Genomic DNA, 17,644 nt, shown 5'->3' with positions numbered 1-17,644 from the left:
GAATAGAGCAGGGGCTATATTGAAACACACTGTACACATTAACAAATTATCAAAATTCCTCTTAATCTCACAGCCAAACCTCAACCTTATTTTGTATCATGGCTTTGGTCTATCATGTACATAAATTATTGCAGCAAACTTGTGCTAAAATATCAGCAAGCTCCTTAATATTTGTGCACCAGACACACACAGTTCAGAACTGGAATTTCATGAAGCTGGTTATTTTATAACCAGGATGAAATAGCTTACCATGATGCTGTTGGATTGTCATAAAATCCCACCTGGTTGGTGAATGTCCTTTAGGGAAGAAAATCTGCCATTATTGTCCAATCTAAATCTACACATTTCCAGTCCGAGACGAGACAATTGACTCGATGCCCTGAATTCACGGACTCACCGTTGGTTCTTGTGTTCACCTGGGTGAAACCTGGGTCCCTGACCACTGCTGGAGAGTTGATTGAAATACCTGAGATTTGACTTTCTCAGTCCGTTCAAACTGAATTTAGCAAATCTATCCCAAAACAATAGGGAGGAGGCCAATCAGGGCTTGTTCATAAACTTTAGGTTGTGTCCTAACATGTACTTGGGGATATTGTCTTTACGAAGGAGTTTAAAACTCAAAATATGGCAGAAATCTCTCCAAAGTGACTGGTTCGCATACATATGACTACTTTATCCCTCAGTCCCTTCCCCGTGAGAGTTTAACACAAGTGACTGTGGAATGTTTGTAACTCCTCCTACTCACGCATCCTACACTGATTGAGAGCAGCCCCGAAAAACTTATTCCCCCTCAAGCAAGTTCTTGCTATGCTTTTAGCTAGTGTGGCCTATAGGTGACTCCAGTCCCACACTGGCTAAGAGCATAGCAAGAACTTGCAGTAATATAGCATCTTTAACACAGTAATACATTCCAAGTTGCTTTGCAGGAGATATTAGGAAATTAAATCTGTTGCTGATCCAGATGAAAATTATGGAAAAAAGGAATCTCTTAAAAGACGGCCAACATTTTTTGCAAAAATCTGTGAGTTCTCTGGTCACTTTGGATTGGAGCTGCCTGTTGCCACAGACACTGGGAAATACTCACCTATAGAACAAGACGTAGTCTACCTTTGAGTGGCAGTTCTTAAAGGCCCAGGACTTCAGTTTTTGGCATTCCCTGTGAGCCCGAAACTTCACCTTTACAATCCCTGAACACAGATGTGGTCGTAATCTCCGCTGCAGTCTGTTACAAATGCTGTTTGATTCCACTCGCCACGATTCAGCGAAAGCATCAACCTCAAACTTGAAATTGCCATCTCCACCAATCAGATCATCTCGCTTGTGCCCGTTGTAGTTCCCACACAGACCACAAAGTTTGCCCTTCAATTCTGGAGTCGCCAGCACCTCCACAAAACTGTCTCCATCCCAGGAAATCACAATACCTGGACAAAGCAAGAATGTATTATTGACCATTTTCAGAAAGGTACAAACAGCCAAACTCAGCTGGGAGTAGCTAGCAGCATACTCACCTCTGAGCTAGAAGGCTGTGGGTTCAAGTTCAACTCCAATAACTTCGTCAAAGAGATGACAGACCACTACTGAGCAGGACTGCACTGTCAGCACTGAGGGTATGCCGCACTGTTGGAGGGACAGTACTGAGGGAGTGCTGCACTGTCAGAGGGACAGTACTGAGGGAGTGCTGCACTGTCAGAGGGACAGTACTGAGGGATTGCTGCACTGTTGGAGGGACAATACTGACGGAATGCTGCACTATCAGATGGTCAGTACTGAGGGAGTGCAGCACTGTCAGACAGTCAGTGCTGAGGGAGTGCAGTACTGTCAGAGCGTCAGTGCTGATGGAATGCTACACTATTGGAGAATTAGTTCTGAGGGAGTAGTGCTTTGCTGGAGAATTACTTTGGATGAGATGAGAAATGAAAGGCCTATTAACCGTTTCAGCTCAAAGCAAAGTCTCGTGTGGCCAGGGGAGGTCTCACCCACAACCTGGGCAAAAGTTTCCTTCAATTAACCTCACTAATAACAGTACCTCACTAGTACCTCAGCTCCTTATAGCAGATGATTTCACCATTTAAAAAATAGCTCTTTAAAGAGTTTGTTGTGCTGAAATTGGCAATGTAATGGTGACTAGACCACAAAAAGACTCCATCCTATATAAAGGACATTGCGACATCCTGAGCTTACGAAAGTGGAAATGAATACTCTTTATTATTTGTTTTCTCTAATGTTGGGACAGTTTTGAAATCTGTTGTCAGTTTGAAGCATCAATGCACCAGAGTATTGGTCAAAGTTAAAACCAGTAAGCGATGACTCCATCACCCTTTGCTGTACCACTGACATTTGCATCATACTATCCATCCTAACCTGTCCTGGGAATAATAGCTTTTAATGATCAGCTTTTAATACTCTTATTGAAGCCAAAACCAGGGCCACACACCAACACATGCCATTGAAAATCCTTGTATTTTTAAATTGTTACCTGTTATGAAGGTGTAGGTATGTAATGTATCTTTAAGAGAGAGAGGTAGCTTGCAAGGACTGACTGAAAGCACAGAGAGTGCTGAACAATTTAAAAATGTAACATTTGGTTGAAACAAATAGTTGGAGTTGCATTGTCATGGAACAAAAACAAAATCAAATTCAGGCAATCAGTTTAAATTATGCCCCAGATATCAAAATCCAATCGAATTTGAATTTTACTGTTTGGGAATAATATCAAACCAATGAAATGATCTGAAGTTTTGAGGTGTAAAACCTGACATTTTGAACAGTTAGGGGTTGAACTTCAAAGGGCACCAACAAGTACAGACTGCTAGCTGAATAGCTGTCTGAAAGGTACCTGTCTATAAGAAAAGTTGTGCAGCAGAAGACTGAAGGAGAGATGACCCAGAAAAATACAGAGGAAAATCTAAAGACAAGAATTGACAAAGCTGACTGGCTTTGAAACATGATTTTTTAAATTTAAATCTTAATCAGGGATTTTTTTTAAATTGGACCAGTATTTGTAGAGTGGGAGTTAAAAGGTAAGGTTTAAGAGAAAGAGTTGTAAATAGTTGCTGTTTTAATGTCCTCTGTGAGACTTAAAGAATAAAATTGTCAATTTTTACCTTAAATAATGACATCTGGGATAGTTCTTTGGCATTTGAAATTTAACAGATTACAGCGCAAGGTGAGCTTCTCTGTGTGTCAGGTTTAAATTGGCAGAGGGGTTTACTCTGCGTTGTGACAGACCCACCTCCCCCAGCACACAACCAAAACTAATCTATTACCCTACAGAAAACACACAAACATTCTCCCACCCTCCATCTTCCGTCTGCCCCTTTCCCTAATAGCTAGTTCATTCCTTTTATTTCTCCACAACCTTTGTTACAGCCTTCCTATTTTCTGTCTTCTTCTTTCTCAATTTTATTCTCTCCCTTCTTTTCTGTTACTTCTGTCCCTCTCTTTCCTCAAGTTCCTCTCTATTTCTCTCTTTTCTCTTCCCTGATTCTCCTGACAAAATTTCCAAATTTATTACAGGCAGCTGGGAATGTCTTCTGGAACATTCCGCAAAATGTCAAATCTGAATTTGACTTGAATAAAGAAAATGACAATTTCAAAGTTTCAGCAGTCATGTTGCTAATGAATTCATATCAACTTTAATGTGGAATAGTTCATATAGGTACAGTAATGGAATGCAATTTGACCGGCTTATCACATGAAGTATGTCACATGACCAGGAAAATTCAGCAGAAGAATGTCTTAATTCTTGAGATGTCAGATTTCCTAAAAAGTCCTGAACATTTGTTTCCGTGCTTAAACTGAAAGTGTACCCATAGGACACAGTGATGTGAAAAAAACACTGAATATTTAATGCTTGACATAATTTATATTTAATGAAAATTAAATAAATATCCACAGAGGAACAGTCCCAATTGGCAAGAAATCCCTTCAGTCCTTCATTGTTTGTTTTGTGCTGAGTGAATGTGTCCCCATACTGATGGCAGAGACAGCTCATTATGGCTCTATTGCTGGTATTGTTTCAGGGGAGTTGTCCCCAAGGTAGGATGATTGTAAACCGACACACCAGCTAATGTGCAGGAAGATCCTCTTGTCAGACCGAGTCTAGAAACTACATCAGAGGAATGAAGTATTATCAGAAGATTGATTTCTAAGAATTACCGAGCCAACAGCTGGAAGAAAATACTCAGTGCTTTTTCATTTTACCATCATTCATTATCTCTGCTCTTTTGTTTAACCTTCAAGATTAACTTTGCCAACTCTTCCTATTTTGGAAGGAAATTTAATATTTTGTTTGGAACAAAGTAACCGTTCTTGCTCAGTTTCCACTGATGTATAAAGTTGCCCCTATTTCTAAATAATGTTGTGGTTGTTTTTCCTCACCCTGCACTGGTAACAATGATCAGTAATCATCGATTCTCCAGCAACCTATGGAAGGTTAAATATCTGAAGTATGTATTGTGTGGATGATTTGAAAGATTTTGTCAACTTTCTTGGCAACCCAATTGGATGTTTATCCAGCACATCTGTTTGCCTAATGATTTGACTTTGCTGGGTTACTCCGTAATGAAGTTTTGGGATTCCCCTGAATTCAGGACTGGGGCTTGCAGGTGTTTGAACCACATTCTCTTGAGATTCCTCTTGCCAGAACCTCTATTGTGTGTTGTTACCTGGGCAGTTTATGCTGAAGAGCCCGCAGTGCAAACGCCAACTTTACAAGGCTGTGGTGGGTTTTTAGATACATGGGAAAAGAAGGCAGCATTTGCATTGAGAATGTGGCACACAGCTCAAGCAATGTGCTATCAGATGTTTCTTTCACAATGACTCAGGAGAGAGCTTTAAAATAAATCCAGACCAACAGATGGAAAGTTTCCACCTTTGGCTCACTGAGGATCCGTGAGCCTGATCCAATCTGAAACCAGCAACAACTTGCATTTCTATAGAACTGTTAACGTAGTAAAACTTCCCAAGGGAAAGGAATTCCATTAAACTGAGAATGGCTCTGAGCCACATGTTGAGAGTTTGGCGCTTGCCCACCTATCATTTCACGGGGACAAGGTGAGAAGATGGTGGGCTAGCCACCAGGCTATTTTTCCTGCCCATTCCCAGTAAAGAGGGTCAGCTCTGGGGGAATGCCGCACTAACAGAGTTTGTATTGATGGTGTATTGCATTGTCATAAAATCAGTACTGAGGAAGTGCCATGTTGTCAGAAGGTCAGTACCCAAGAGTACTACACTGTCAAAGGTTCGGTACAGAGGGAATGCTGCACTGTCAGAGGGTCAGTACTGAGGGAGTACTACACAGTCAGAACTGCCATCTTTCAGGTGAGATGTTAAACTGAGGTCCATCTGCGAGCTGGAGGGGTTGACTCAGACATGAGGGTATAGACACAAGCACATCTGGAGTTACAGGCAAAATTGGATAAATATCCTCCGTTAAAGGCAGTTGTTTATTTGTGGCTTGGAGTGGAGAAAACTTATTGAAATATGCTAATTTTTGCCTTTTCAAAATCTGCAAGTCTTTTACTCAACTTTGAAAGCTTTCTGCTGCCTGGAGTGACAATAATTAACTGTAGATTTCTAATCATGCTGTAGTGTGTAATCTATTTTGACAGCTATTCCTGCAATGAGCTCTATGAAACAATATTAGCTTTCAGATTGTTAAAATATTATTTTAAAACTAATTGAAATGTGACTGACATTTGAGTGAGGTCAATTGCTGGGTTCAGAAGCTAGTATTCGAGGTGATAAAGAGCTTTGAATCAGATAAAGACTTTCATTTACAGTTTATAGCACCTTTCATAATCTCAGGAAGGTCCAAGGCATTTTTCAGCCATTGAAATACTTTTTGAAGAGCAGTTATAGTCCTAATATAGGAAAGAACACACAGCAAGATCCCACTAGCTTGAGATAATTACCAGACAATCTGTTGCAGTGGTCATGATTCAGAGGGAAATATTGACGGAGGACACCGCACAGTAGCTCCATCCCCTCCCCAATCTTCCTTCGTTTTTAGCCATTGCATCCTTTACATCTATTAAAGAGTACAGATGGGCCTCAGTTTAACATCTCACCTGAAAGATGGCAGTTCTGACTGTGTAGCACTCCCTCAGTACTGGCTTTCTGAGTGCAGCTTTGCCTCTATACTGAACCCCTGACAGTGTAGTACTCCGTGAGTGCTGACCCTCTGACAACACGACACTCCCTCAGTACTGTCCTTCTGACACTGCAACACACCCTCAATTCAAACTCTGTCAGTGCAGCATTCCCACAGAACTGAACCTCTGACAGTGTAACATTTTCTCAGTACTGACCCTCTGACATGTAGTATTCCCTCAGTATTGACCCTCTTGACAGTGTAACATTCCCTCAGTCCTGATCCTCTGACAACGCTGCACTCCCCCAGAACTGAGCTCTGAGGCACTGCAGCACAACCTCAGTACTGACCCTTTGACAGTGCAGCACTCCCTCAGAGCTAATCCTCTGATAGCACAAGCACTCCCTCAGTACTGACCTCTGAGTGAGTAGCAATCCCTCAGTACTGACCCTCTGTCAACTGTGCTGACTGAAAGGCAATGCTGGCTATTTAATCATAGCTTTCAACAGACATCTGAATAAATATTTGAAAAGGAGAAGTTTTACTGGGTTCAGTGGAAAGAGGAAGGGGAAAGAGGATTATTGGTGATTATTTTAAAGTATCAGCACCAGTGGGATGGGCAGAGTGGTCCCCTCCATGGCCTTGATAAATTCACTCATTTGGCAAGCCAAGGATGAAATGATGATGCTTCCTGGTCTGAATGGGTTTGTAGCTCAGATCAAACACTGTGTCTCTTCACTGAGCCCTAAGGAGGTGGCCACCTCACATTCCTTTTTAATTAAACATCACAGGAGTCCTGCCAGAGGGAAAGGATTCTCATCCCAGATTTGTATAGTTCAGCACTGAGCAAAATCTTCCACTGACTGTCTCAGAAAGGATCCGATTACTGTAGTATGGGTGAAACTGAGGGATGTGTCACATTTACTTTGGCTGAACCAACTCAGCAGAAAGAAAATTATCCCTGAAAAGATTACAATTTCCTGAGAAATGTATACATTAAATTGTGTTTCACACACTTAGTGTGTAGACAAAGTGTTTTAGATCAGTTGAAAGGAGGAAAGATCTGGTCGTTAAACTGTACCCAAGTATTGAAAGCAAGAACTAGTTAATTGTAGAATATATTATCGCTAATAATTATTTAAATATTTCTTATTCTTGAACCGACAAACTATTTCCTCAAACACTTTTGAAAAAAAGTCACAATTTAGTGACAATGGTGAGTGTTTTACTTGCCCAGCTGTGGGATATTAACACTGGAGAATAAACATTTGCTCATGTTGCACATGAATATTAATATCACACACTCCATGGTCACATCCTGCTTCATCTAAGCTATACTCTGAACCCTACCTCACAAGAGATTTCTCTCTCCTGTTTGATTCAGGGATTTCTATTTGGGAGAGATTGTATGTCTTTTTTCAAACTAAATCTCCATCCCGTATTATCCCCCTCCCCACCTCCACCAATTCCCTGACCTGTTTCCCCACCTCCCATGTAGACCTTCCCAACCCCTTAAACCCAACCTTGATGCCTTCAGCTCCTCAAAACTCCACACTTTGCAATTCGATCCCTAAACTAATCAATTTACCACAATTGAAATAAAAATAATAAATTCAAAGCTAATGGAAGTTAACATTATCTCAAGAGGACGGGCATACAAATTTGTTTATGTAAAACTGTTTTGAGTTCTGGTTTGATTTCATTTCAAGAATTGCATTCAGTCTTGAGCACCCGATCTCAGGAAGGATTTATCAGCCTTACAAAGCCAGGATAATGCACATTCACAGAGTGATCCCAGAGTGAACAGGGTTTCAATAATGGGGACAGGTTGCATAGAAGAGAATCCCCACATAGAGAAAATGAAGCAGTGATCTAATTGAGGTGCTAACGATGATTGGATAGGGCAGAGAGAGAGACATTGTGAGGAAGGGAAAAGTTCAGTACAAATCCTGAGTGACAAGTGGCCTAATCCCATTTCTAAGAGAATACCTGTATAACCATAAAATTAGGCCTAGGCCATTCAGGGTAATGTCTGAAAACACTTTTTCACACAAAGGGGAGTGCAAATCTAGAACTCTCCACGACAAAAAAAAGCACTATTGACTCTGAGGCTCGATTGAAAATTTCAAAACTGAGACTGATACTTCTGTTGGCTAAGGATATTTAAGGTTATGGAACTAAGGTGGGTAGATGGATTAAAGAGTGAATGTCAGAACAGGCTAAATAGCCCCCTGTTGCTACGTTCTGATCAATCCACCTCCTTCCAGTTCATTTAAAATGCTCCTTAAAACCTCCTGCCAAGTTTCTGATCATCTGTCATAATATCTCCTTATCAGGTCAGCAGTGAGTTAGCTTGATCACACTCCTATGAAGTGCCTTAGATATTTTACTCTTTTAAAGGTGCTAGATGAATGCAAGTTGTTGATGTTAGTACAATCAAACATAGAGTCATACAGTGCAGAAACAGACCTTTTGGTTCAACTTGTCCGTGCCAACCAGACATCCCAATCTGACCTAGTTCCATTTGCAAGTATTTGGCCCATATCCCTTTAAACCCTTCCTATTCGTATACTCATCCAGATGCCTTTTAAATTTAGTAATTGTATCCACATCCACCATTTCCTCTGGCAGCTCATTCCATACACATGCACCACTATGTGTGTGAAAGAATTACCCCTCAGGTCCTTTTAAATCTTTCCTCTCTCACCTTAAATCTTTGCCTCTAGTTTTGGACATCCCCTCTAGGAAAAAGACTTCGGCCATTCACCCTCTCCATGCCCCTCATGATTTTATAAACTTTTATAAGGTCACTCCACTTCTGGCAAACCAGAATAAATATTGGGGCACCGGGAAGAACTCCCTTGCTTTCCTACATTAAATAATGCCATGGGACTTTCCTTATCTCAGCATTTTCCTCACTCCCTTGATTTTGTGTTCATCTCCAGAATGAGCTTTGAACCCATATCATTTTAAGTCTCAGGTGAGATTGCTACGTTCTGAGCCAGGGCTGAGAGCAGCCTTGAGTTGTGAGAGAGTTTTTACACATCAATAATATTTAGTAGCTCACCTGCTTCTGTTGCTACTTTCAGCAAGTAGCCATCTAACTCAATGGAGAATTGTTGGTTCTTATAGGGCAGAGAAATCTTCATCCCATCTTTCTTCACAGTTAGATGTTGCAAGAGGCTAATACTGGTCCCACTTAGCACCACCTCGATGGACTTGGTCCATGAGTAGGCATAAGTCCTGCGGGCATCATTCTGTACCAGCACCTGGAAACTAGCTGCACTAGAGCAGTCCTTGGTTAACACATACTGGCAAGTCCCTTGAAAGTTAAAGGCTCTTCCATCAAATGTGTTGTAGTGAGGGTCACCAAATACAGTGCAAACACCTGGCTCTGTGAAGGTTAAAACAGAGAGTCGGCGTCAGAAACACACACTAAGACTATTAATAGGAGAACTCAGTACAATCACATCAGAGATGGAGGTGAGAAGGGAAGAGGGGAAGAGAGAGAGAGAGAGAGACAAGGGAGGAAAGGGACACGTAGGCAGAGAGGGTTGGGAATGGAGGACAAGGGTTGGTGAGGGAGAGATATGTCGATGAGGAAGCAGAGAAAGCCTTGCACAGAGAGGGAAAGAAATGAGTGGAGGAAGTGGAAACAATTGGAGGACATGACCTGGGGAAGAGGAAGAGAGTTTGGAGGTTGCACAAGGAGAGGAGACGGGGCTTTTGGAACTGAAGGAGGATACAGAGTTAGAGAGAGAGGGCTGTACCTATTGGAAGACATTATAAAGTTAGGGAGTACTGTAGCAAATCTAGGGGAACCTCGATTATCCGAACGCGATGGGTGGTTACTATTTCGTTTGGATAATCGATTATTTGATTAGTCGATTAAATGCCTTTCCTCTGGGGCTCGGAGTTTTTAAAGTCTGCTCCCCGTCCAGGAGACTGCAGCAGCACACAGTGTGCAAGGCCCGCACCCAACCTCGCTCCCAATGCCATCTTACACCCACCCCCTGCCCTCAACTCCATGCAACACCTCCCCCCACCCCCAACTCCGTCCCCTCTCCCAACTCCGTGCAACACCTCACCCCACCCCCAACACCCCCCGCTCCCAACTCCGTGCAACACCTCCCCCACCCCCAACTCTGCCCCCCGCTCCCAACTCCGTGCAACATCTCCCCCCAAATCCGTTCCCCCGCCCCAACTCAGTGCAACACCTCCCCATCCCAAATCCGTTCCCCCGCCCCAACTCCATGCAACACCTCCCCACCCCAAATCCATTTCCCCGCCCCAACTCCGCTAACACCTCCCCACCCCTAATCTGTTCCCCCGCCCCCACCTCTGCTAAAACCTCCCCATCCCAAATCCGTACCCCCGCCCCCAACTCCATGCAAAACCTACTCCGCCCCCCGAGTCCCCAAACCCGTCCCCCACCCCAAATCCATGCAACACCTCCCCCCCGCCCCCGCCCCAAATCAGTGCAACACCTCCCTCTGCGCCAAGCCCGGTCCAACACTGCCTCCCCCCCGCCCCCTCTCTGGGGCAGCTGGACTGTACACCAACAACAAGACTGCTGCTGCAGCTGCCTTTGTGTGATAAGTCTCCAAGCAGCACAAGCAGACACATGCACACACATGCCCACAGTCACACGCACAACGTTTTACTGTAACTATTTCACCATTTCAACAGGACAATGTTGAGGAGTTAATGTGGGAAAGGACGGTTTAGGGTACACCCCTCTATAGAACTCCAGGGAAAGTGTGGGGAGAGAAAGGGCAGGAGGTCAGTCATTTGGAGACAGTGCCTGTTTAATCACTGTAGACAAAAGACGCGATCACTGCTGGGAATGTCTTTGATGTAATGTTTCTATCGGGACCTCCAGATCTCGTTTGGATAATCCGATTTTCAGATAATTGGTATTTGGATAATCGAGATTCCTCTGTATTGCTATGATGTAGAAGCTGGGAAAGGTTACAGAGAGTGGGATTAAAGAGCTTGGAAGGCATTACAGAAATGGGAAGAGTTGAAGCACCTGGAAGACATTAAAATTGGAAGCGTTACAGTGACAGGGAGGATTGTATGAGCTGGAGGAAGTTACAGAAATAAGGAAGGGTTGTAAGAGTTGGAGGAAGATACAGAGATAGGGAGGGTTATAGGGCCTGGAGCAGGTTACAGATATAAGGGAAAGTTACAGGGCCTGGAGGAGGTTACAGAGATAGAGAGGATTGTAGGATTGGAAAAGGTTATAGAAACGGGGAGTCAATACGTTTTTGAATGAGTTCTGAATCAGATGCTGTCTGCTGGTTTCACTGCATCGTAAGGAAGGCTTGCTCCTCCTGGAAGTAGGAGTATCCAGGCTGTGTGGCTATGAAATTGAAAGGGAATAGTCTGCTTAAAGGGCAGGACACCCAGACAAACAGCACAATAGCTTTGTCAAAGTGTCAGCCCAAGCAGGGGGCTTGAGGGGAAGGGAGGACATAGTGGTGGGGGTGGGTTGGAGATTAGGCGGGGAGATGCTGGGGAAATATTGGTTACTGACTAATACTCAGGCAAGAATTCTATGACTAGGAGTTTCCTGGTTACTACTCAACCAGCAAACATTCCACAGAGTGGGAACAGCAAAGAAGGAATTCCATCCCTTGTTTTCCAACAGATAAAAAAAACTCCATTCCTTTATTCTCCCGCAATCCACCACAAAACTGCCTAACTATATAAACCATTCCCTACACTGTCACCTTCTGCCCACCACCATCTTCTTGCTTGTATCTCTCTCTTCTCACATGTTACAATCCCTATGCCTCCTCTCACATGCCCTTCTCTTCCTGAACCCTCTTTTCCCCACCCCTCCCCTTGTCCTTGCCCCTCATGGACTCTCCTTCTAGTATTGTTCTCCCCATCCCATTGGCCCCTTCTCCCAACCCCACTTTCACCTTCAATGCAAGAGGGCTGGAGGAGAGTGAGTGAATTTGTCGAGTGGAGCTGATCATTTCAAGTTGGAAAGATTAGAGATGGGGATACGCTTACTCACTTTCAGTGCAAATTGGACAGCATCCATTCCTGTTAATGATTTTACCCTGTCAGATGAAAACATACTTTGTTTGAGAAAAAGAAACCTGTGGGATTATTTACAAATCAGTTCAGAGTTACAGTAGTCTCAATAAATCTCTGTCTAGCCAGAAAAGAAATCTGCTAGGTTAGACAACTGCTAAAGATAATATAAAAAATGTGTTCCTTTAAGTACTCAAGCAGATTGCACATACTAAACAACTGGAGTTCAGCAGTGGAAAATTAAATTCACAAACAGATCAATGAGTCGTCTTAATGATATGATGGTGTGAACAGCTTACTGGCTAATCAATGTCTGCCACAGATACAACAACACATGCACATGCAATGAGACAGTGCCGGGGTGAATGAGATTCATTCTGCATTTGTCCCCTTCTGAAAGGGAGAACTATCTTGGATCAAATTTACAAAGTTACCCCAGTGATTTTCAGCAAAAAGCTGAACTCAAAATGTATTTGTACATTGAAAACAGTAGAGTGAATGTACAAGGTTCGTGGAAAGCAAAAGAGTTATGTTTTACTGTGTATTATTAGAATTTAATCTACATAGAATACCCTCATTAAAATTTCTATTCAGTTCGATGAATTTCATTAAATATTTGAGCAATTTCATTCCACCAGAATTAAAGTTGAATATTAAAACTATAAATTACACTCAAGCAGCTTTCAAGATTTTCTCTTCATCACTTTTCTTTCTGAAGGTTGCCAGTTCAGCAATTAGAACACAGAATGCAAGATAGTACACCAGTACAGTATCTAGGGGAACTGCATGATAGAGATGCCACCTTTCAGATAAAACATCAAACTGCAGCCCTATCTGCTGTCTTAGATGGGTATATCAATTCCATGGTGTGATTTCAAAGAAAAGCAGGGGAATTCTCCTGGTGCCTTGCCCAAAATTTATGTTGCAATCAGAATCACGGAAAACAGATTATCTGGTTATTTACTTAATTGCTATTTGAAGCTACTTACTGTATGCAAATTGGTTGTCATGTTTCCTTCATCAGCTATAAATTCTCATGGGATACCCAGAACTGCTTAAGGATGCTGAAGAAATGCACATTTCTCCATTTCTTTCATGATTGGATGTTGATATTTGTCAAGTGTTGACAATTTGTTCAGTGTTAAGGATGGCACGGAGGCTCAGTGGTTAGCACTGCTGCCTCACAGCACCAGGGTCCCAGGTTTAATTCCAGTCTCGGGCAAATGTCTGTGTGGAGATTGCACATTCTCCCCGTGTCTACGTGGGTTTCCCCCGGTTGCTCCAGTTTCCTCCCACTGTCCAAAGATGTGCAGGTCAGGTGAACTGGCCATGCTAAATTGCCCATAATGTTGGGTGTGTTAGTCAGAGGAAAGTGGGACTGGGTGGGTTACACTTCGGAGTGTCAGTGTGGACTGGTTGGGCTGAAGGGCCTGTAGGGAATCTAATCTAATTTTTTTTGGGGTGTTGCTGGATTTGATGTTGTTGGATGTTGATGTTGTTAGGCATTGATGTTATTGAGGTGTTGTTTTCTTTGGGTGTTGATGTTTGTTCTGGTGTTGTTTCTTCTGTGTTGTCTGTTGTGTGTTGAACTTTGTTGGGGATTTTAAGTTTGTTGGGGTGTTGGCATTTGTTCCTGTGTTGTTGTTTCTTCCATATTGTCTATTGGGTATTGATGTTTGTTGACCATTGATGTTTGTTGGATGATGGCGTTTCATTGGTTATTGACATTTATCAGAGTATTGATTTTTGATGGGCATTGATTTGTTTTTGGGTGTTGATGTTGTCGGGGTGCAGGCAAGAAATCACTAAGCATGGCAGTGCATTGCCAATGAGTATTATCAAGCTGTGCAATTGCAGCAGAGTAGAGTCACACTGAATGCTGAATTTAATGTTTCCAAGAAAAGGACATAGGATGGAGATCAGGAATACAAACTTGTTGCTGTCTACCTGTTGTGACTCTGCGGTCCGATTGTCCCTGTCACAAAGTGAGTTCAGCTAATGCCGCACACACCAGAGACAAGCTTATCCACTGAAACCAGGGTCATACATGTGCCTATCTGTGCTGCCATTCCCCATCTATTCCTACATTTATCAAATCAAGTTTACTGTGCAAAGTTAGGACAGGAGTCACTTTCTAAACGGACATGTTTTTCTTCATCAAAGATTACCTATGTAAAATGAGTTTGAAAATATAAACTGGGAAAGGGTCTGCGAGTTAACAGGATTCAAATTTGGAGACAGTGCAGGGTTATAGGCACACTAGGAGATATTGACGGAAGAGTAATTAAGACAGATTCTCCTACTGATTTCATGTTAGGCGGTATGACTGGTTACTTTAAATTACAGGCCGGGGTATAATAGTGCAAAAAGCAAGTTTGTAGCCAAATTGCTCATAACTTATTTTTCAAGTAGGAAATGCCATCATAACTGCTGGGTGTATATTCCATTTCAAACTTGATGGTACTGCAGAGGAGTTTAGATGCTGCCCAGGACAATAAACCTTCCACAAAGGCTGATGGAATGTGCTGTACTTAGTTCAAACATAGGTTTGGCTGCATCATGTACACTTACCGCAGGACAGCTCTTGATGGGGGAGCATTCCTTCCTCCAACATTCTGTCACTCCCTTCTTACAGGCACAGAGAGAGCAGTTCATGGATGACCACATTTCTCCATCCTGCACAGAATTCAGAAAAGATGTTAATTTTTAGAAGATCCTCCCCCCTTGATTTATATTTTAGTAACAAAACATCACTACCTTTCCGCTATTTTGGAAATTTCTGACATCACAACATCTTAAGATGGTTTTAATCCTCTTATTCTCTTCACCATCTTGTGGGGATGAACAGAAATTTAGCCTATGTGACTGATCATCATTCCTTTCCTCCATGTCAAGTCAAGGAAGGAAATGAAGAATGTGACAGCATTGGGATAATGAATTTAGGCTTGGGTTTACTGGTGCATATATGCTTCCCCAGTAGCTAAGCCAATTTGCATGCTCCTTTTGTCAAGTCTTTGGAGATGTCCATAATTCAAAATTCAAGACGTGGTTTAAAACTGGATGCTCCAGGATTCAACCTCTGCCTCTCCTTGGGCCTGAAGACATTGAGTGTCCTGATTACTGGGCACTCAAGAGCCAACAGATCAATGTCTCTTCTTCTCTTCTTGTTCCTAACACAGAGGTTTCCTATGGAGCAGGTCCTATTTGAAAATGCTATTGGACTGGAATTTAGGTCAGTTCTGAAGAAGGGTCACTGGACCTGAAAGGTTAACTCTGCTTTCTCTCCACAAATGCTGTCAGACCTGCTGAGTTTTTTCAGCAATTTCTGTTTGAGTTTGGGTCAACTTCACTGTCTATTGGACCATTACCCAATCTATGGTCTGAAGAACAGGCTCAAGGGCCACATTAGATCTAATGTTCCTGAACAAAAACTTCTTAAGTCAAACACTAGAGGGAAGCAGCCCAAGCACTTATTACATTATGTTAATTAATTGCTACAACCAGTCGGGGCAACGCGTTCTGATCAGTCATGGTACAAACCCTGTAAATCCTGTTTCCAACCCGACAGACTTTGAGACTATCAGCTGAGATATAAGAGAGACATTCTTCACAGCAGTGAGCTCTCCCCCAGCACGTTCCAGGTAATGAGCACCGCTTCCGACAGACCACAGTGGAGTCCTGCAATTGAAAGGAAATCTCTTTTGACAAGTTCATTCTTACAGGATCGAGATTCACTGAGACACCTTGTAAACAGTAAGGTTATAGTAGTAACAGTTCTCCCTGTTTTCTTTTTAAAATCCATTTTACAGGCATTTTATTGTTTTAGAAACTTGTTTTAGAAAATGGAGTTTTTAAAATATCCATATTTTCAATTAAACTGGCAAGTTTGTTGAATTCAAGACAGCTTTCAGTCTATGTGACCTATCTCAGTGTTTTATCCAGACTTTAATCAGCAAAATTGAAGCCAGTGCTTTATTGTTTCACTTCAGATACACAACCACCTGATACTAGATCTCCCTCCCTGATCCAACGTCCAGAATCTCTCTCCCTGGTTCCACTCCCAGATTCTCCCTCCCCGATTTCATTCCCAGAATCTCCCTTCCTGATCCCACTTCCAGCATCTCCAGTGGCTCCATGTTGGGACTGAATGGAGATCCCAGCAGCAATACTGGGCTCAACAATGTTTCCAAAGGGTGTTTCCTGATTGGCTGTTCCACATTCATTATCCAGCCAACCCCTCGATGCTGCCAGCTCTCTCTGAGGGAAGGTTCAGGAAATTTCCCCAGGGGTTGGAATGCTTTACACAATCATCCCAATGTGAATTTCCCCTATTATCCTAGCTCCTTCCCATTGTGAGAGGTAGGCTCTGCTGAAGCAAACATGATATCACCAAGGTGTCTCAACATGGAAATGTAATGAAAACATTGAAATATAACGGATGCTGTTAGTTCCCAGGGACAGGAGGGCAAATCCCACTGGATGAGCTATTGAGCCACTCGCGTGACTTTTCAAAGGGAGATTGAGTCTCTGGAATCAATGCCCCTCCCCATCATTCCTCTGCTGGAGACGACTGAGCTGGTAGACTCCACATGTGGTGTGGGGGATATTACAAAATCACTCTTATGAGGCCTTCACCACTTTCATTGGCTGTTGTCCTCCATGTAACACACAGCTGATCTGATACTCAGCCCAGGAAATTTCCCCAGGGGTTGGAATGCTTTACACAACCATCCTAATGTGAATTACCCTATTATCCTAGCTCCTTCCCAACTCACACCCAGCTCCCCTCCCCAGATCCCCATCTCCACCTTGTCTCCACTGGATTGGAAAAATTCAGGCTTGTGTTATCTATCCAGGAGTCTGTCTTCCTGTGCTAACTCCTAATGTCAATGCCACTGCCTCAACCCTAACGTTGCCTCACTCTGGGATCACATCCACTTGCACTGAACAGCAGCTGATTCACTCTCCAGCATGTGCAAGTTAGAAAAGTCAAAATTAGAGTGGTGCTGGAAAAGCACAGTAGGCCAGGCAGCATCCGAGGAGCAGGAAAATTGATGTTTCAGGCAAAAGCCCTGCATCAGGAATTGCTCCTGACCTGCTGTGCTTTTCTAGCACCACTCTAATCTTGATTCTGATCTCCAGCATCTGCAGTCCTCACTTTCGCCCTGTGGAAGTTAGAATGTCAGTGTTTAGAAATAAGGTGTTGACACATACCTCACACACACAAATGGTGCAGTTATCGAGCTGGAATACTGTCCCATGTTCATAAACCTCACTGCGGAACAAGCAGCTCCCAGCAGTAAGATCAAACACTCGGCGCTGACCTACAAGGAGAAAACCATAAAACAACAGAACAATATGGATTAACATTAAATTTCACCTTCCACATTCAAGGAGTAAGGATGCAACCAGCCATCTAAAGAGATACATTACTCTGGGTTACATCAACTGCAAGTTAGGCAGCATCCAAGGAACAGGAGATTCGACGTTTCAGGAATTCTG

General features: G+C 42.8%; 1 protein-coding gene across 2 annotated transcripts in view; it reads right to left on the bottom strand.

The window, feature by feature from the left end:
* bmper (BMP binding endothelial regulator) overlaps window positions 1-17,644 on the bottom strand; it is a 67,055-nt gene that overhangs the window by 8,061 nt on the left and 41,350 nt on the right. The window contains exons 8-13 of one of the 2 annotated variants that reach the window (XM_060822970.1): window positions 17,357-17,466; window positions 15,683-15,820; window positions 14,714-14,818; window positions 12,123-12,168; window positions 9,162-9,488; window positions 1,085-1,421 (exon numbers count right to left, since the gene is read on the bottom strand). In XM_060822970.1, coding sequence (XP_060678953.1) covers window positions 1,085-1,421; window positions 9,162-9,488; window positions 12,123-12,168; window positions 14,714-14,818; window positions 15,683-15,820; window positions 17,357-17,466 — 1,063 coding nt within the window. The remainder of the gene's footprint in view (window positions 1-1,084; window positions 1,422-9,161; window positions 9,489-12,122; window positions 12,169-14,713; window positions 14,819-15,682; window positions 15,821-17,356; window positions 17,467-17,644) is intronic. The other variant, XM_060822971.1, reaches the window with a different exon arrangement.

This window comes from Hemiscyllium ocellatum, chromosome 4 (assembly GCF_020745735.1).
Source record: "Hemiscyllium ocellatum isolate sHemOce1 chromosome 4, sHemOce1.pat.X.cur, whole genome shotgun sequence".
Lineage (NCBI taxonomy): Eukaryota > Metazoa > Chordata > Chondrichthyes > Orectolobiformes > Hemiscylliidae > Hemiscyllium > Hemiscyllium ocellatum.
Note: the sequence above shows the minus strand (reverse complement) of the source record. Positions and strands in the feature narration are given on the sequence as shown.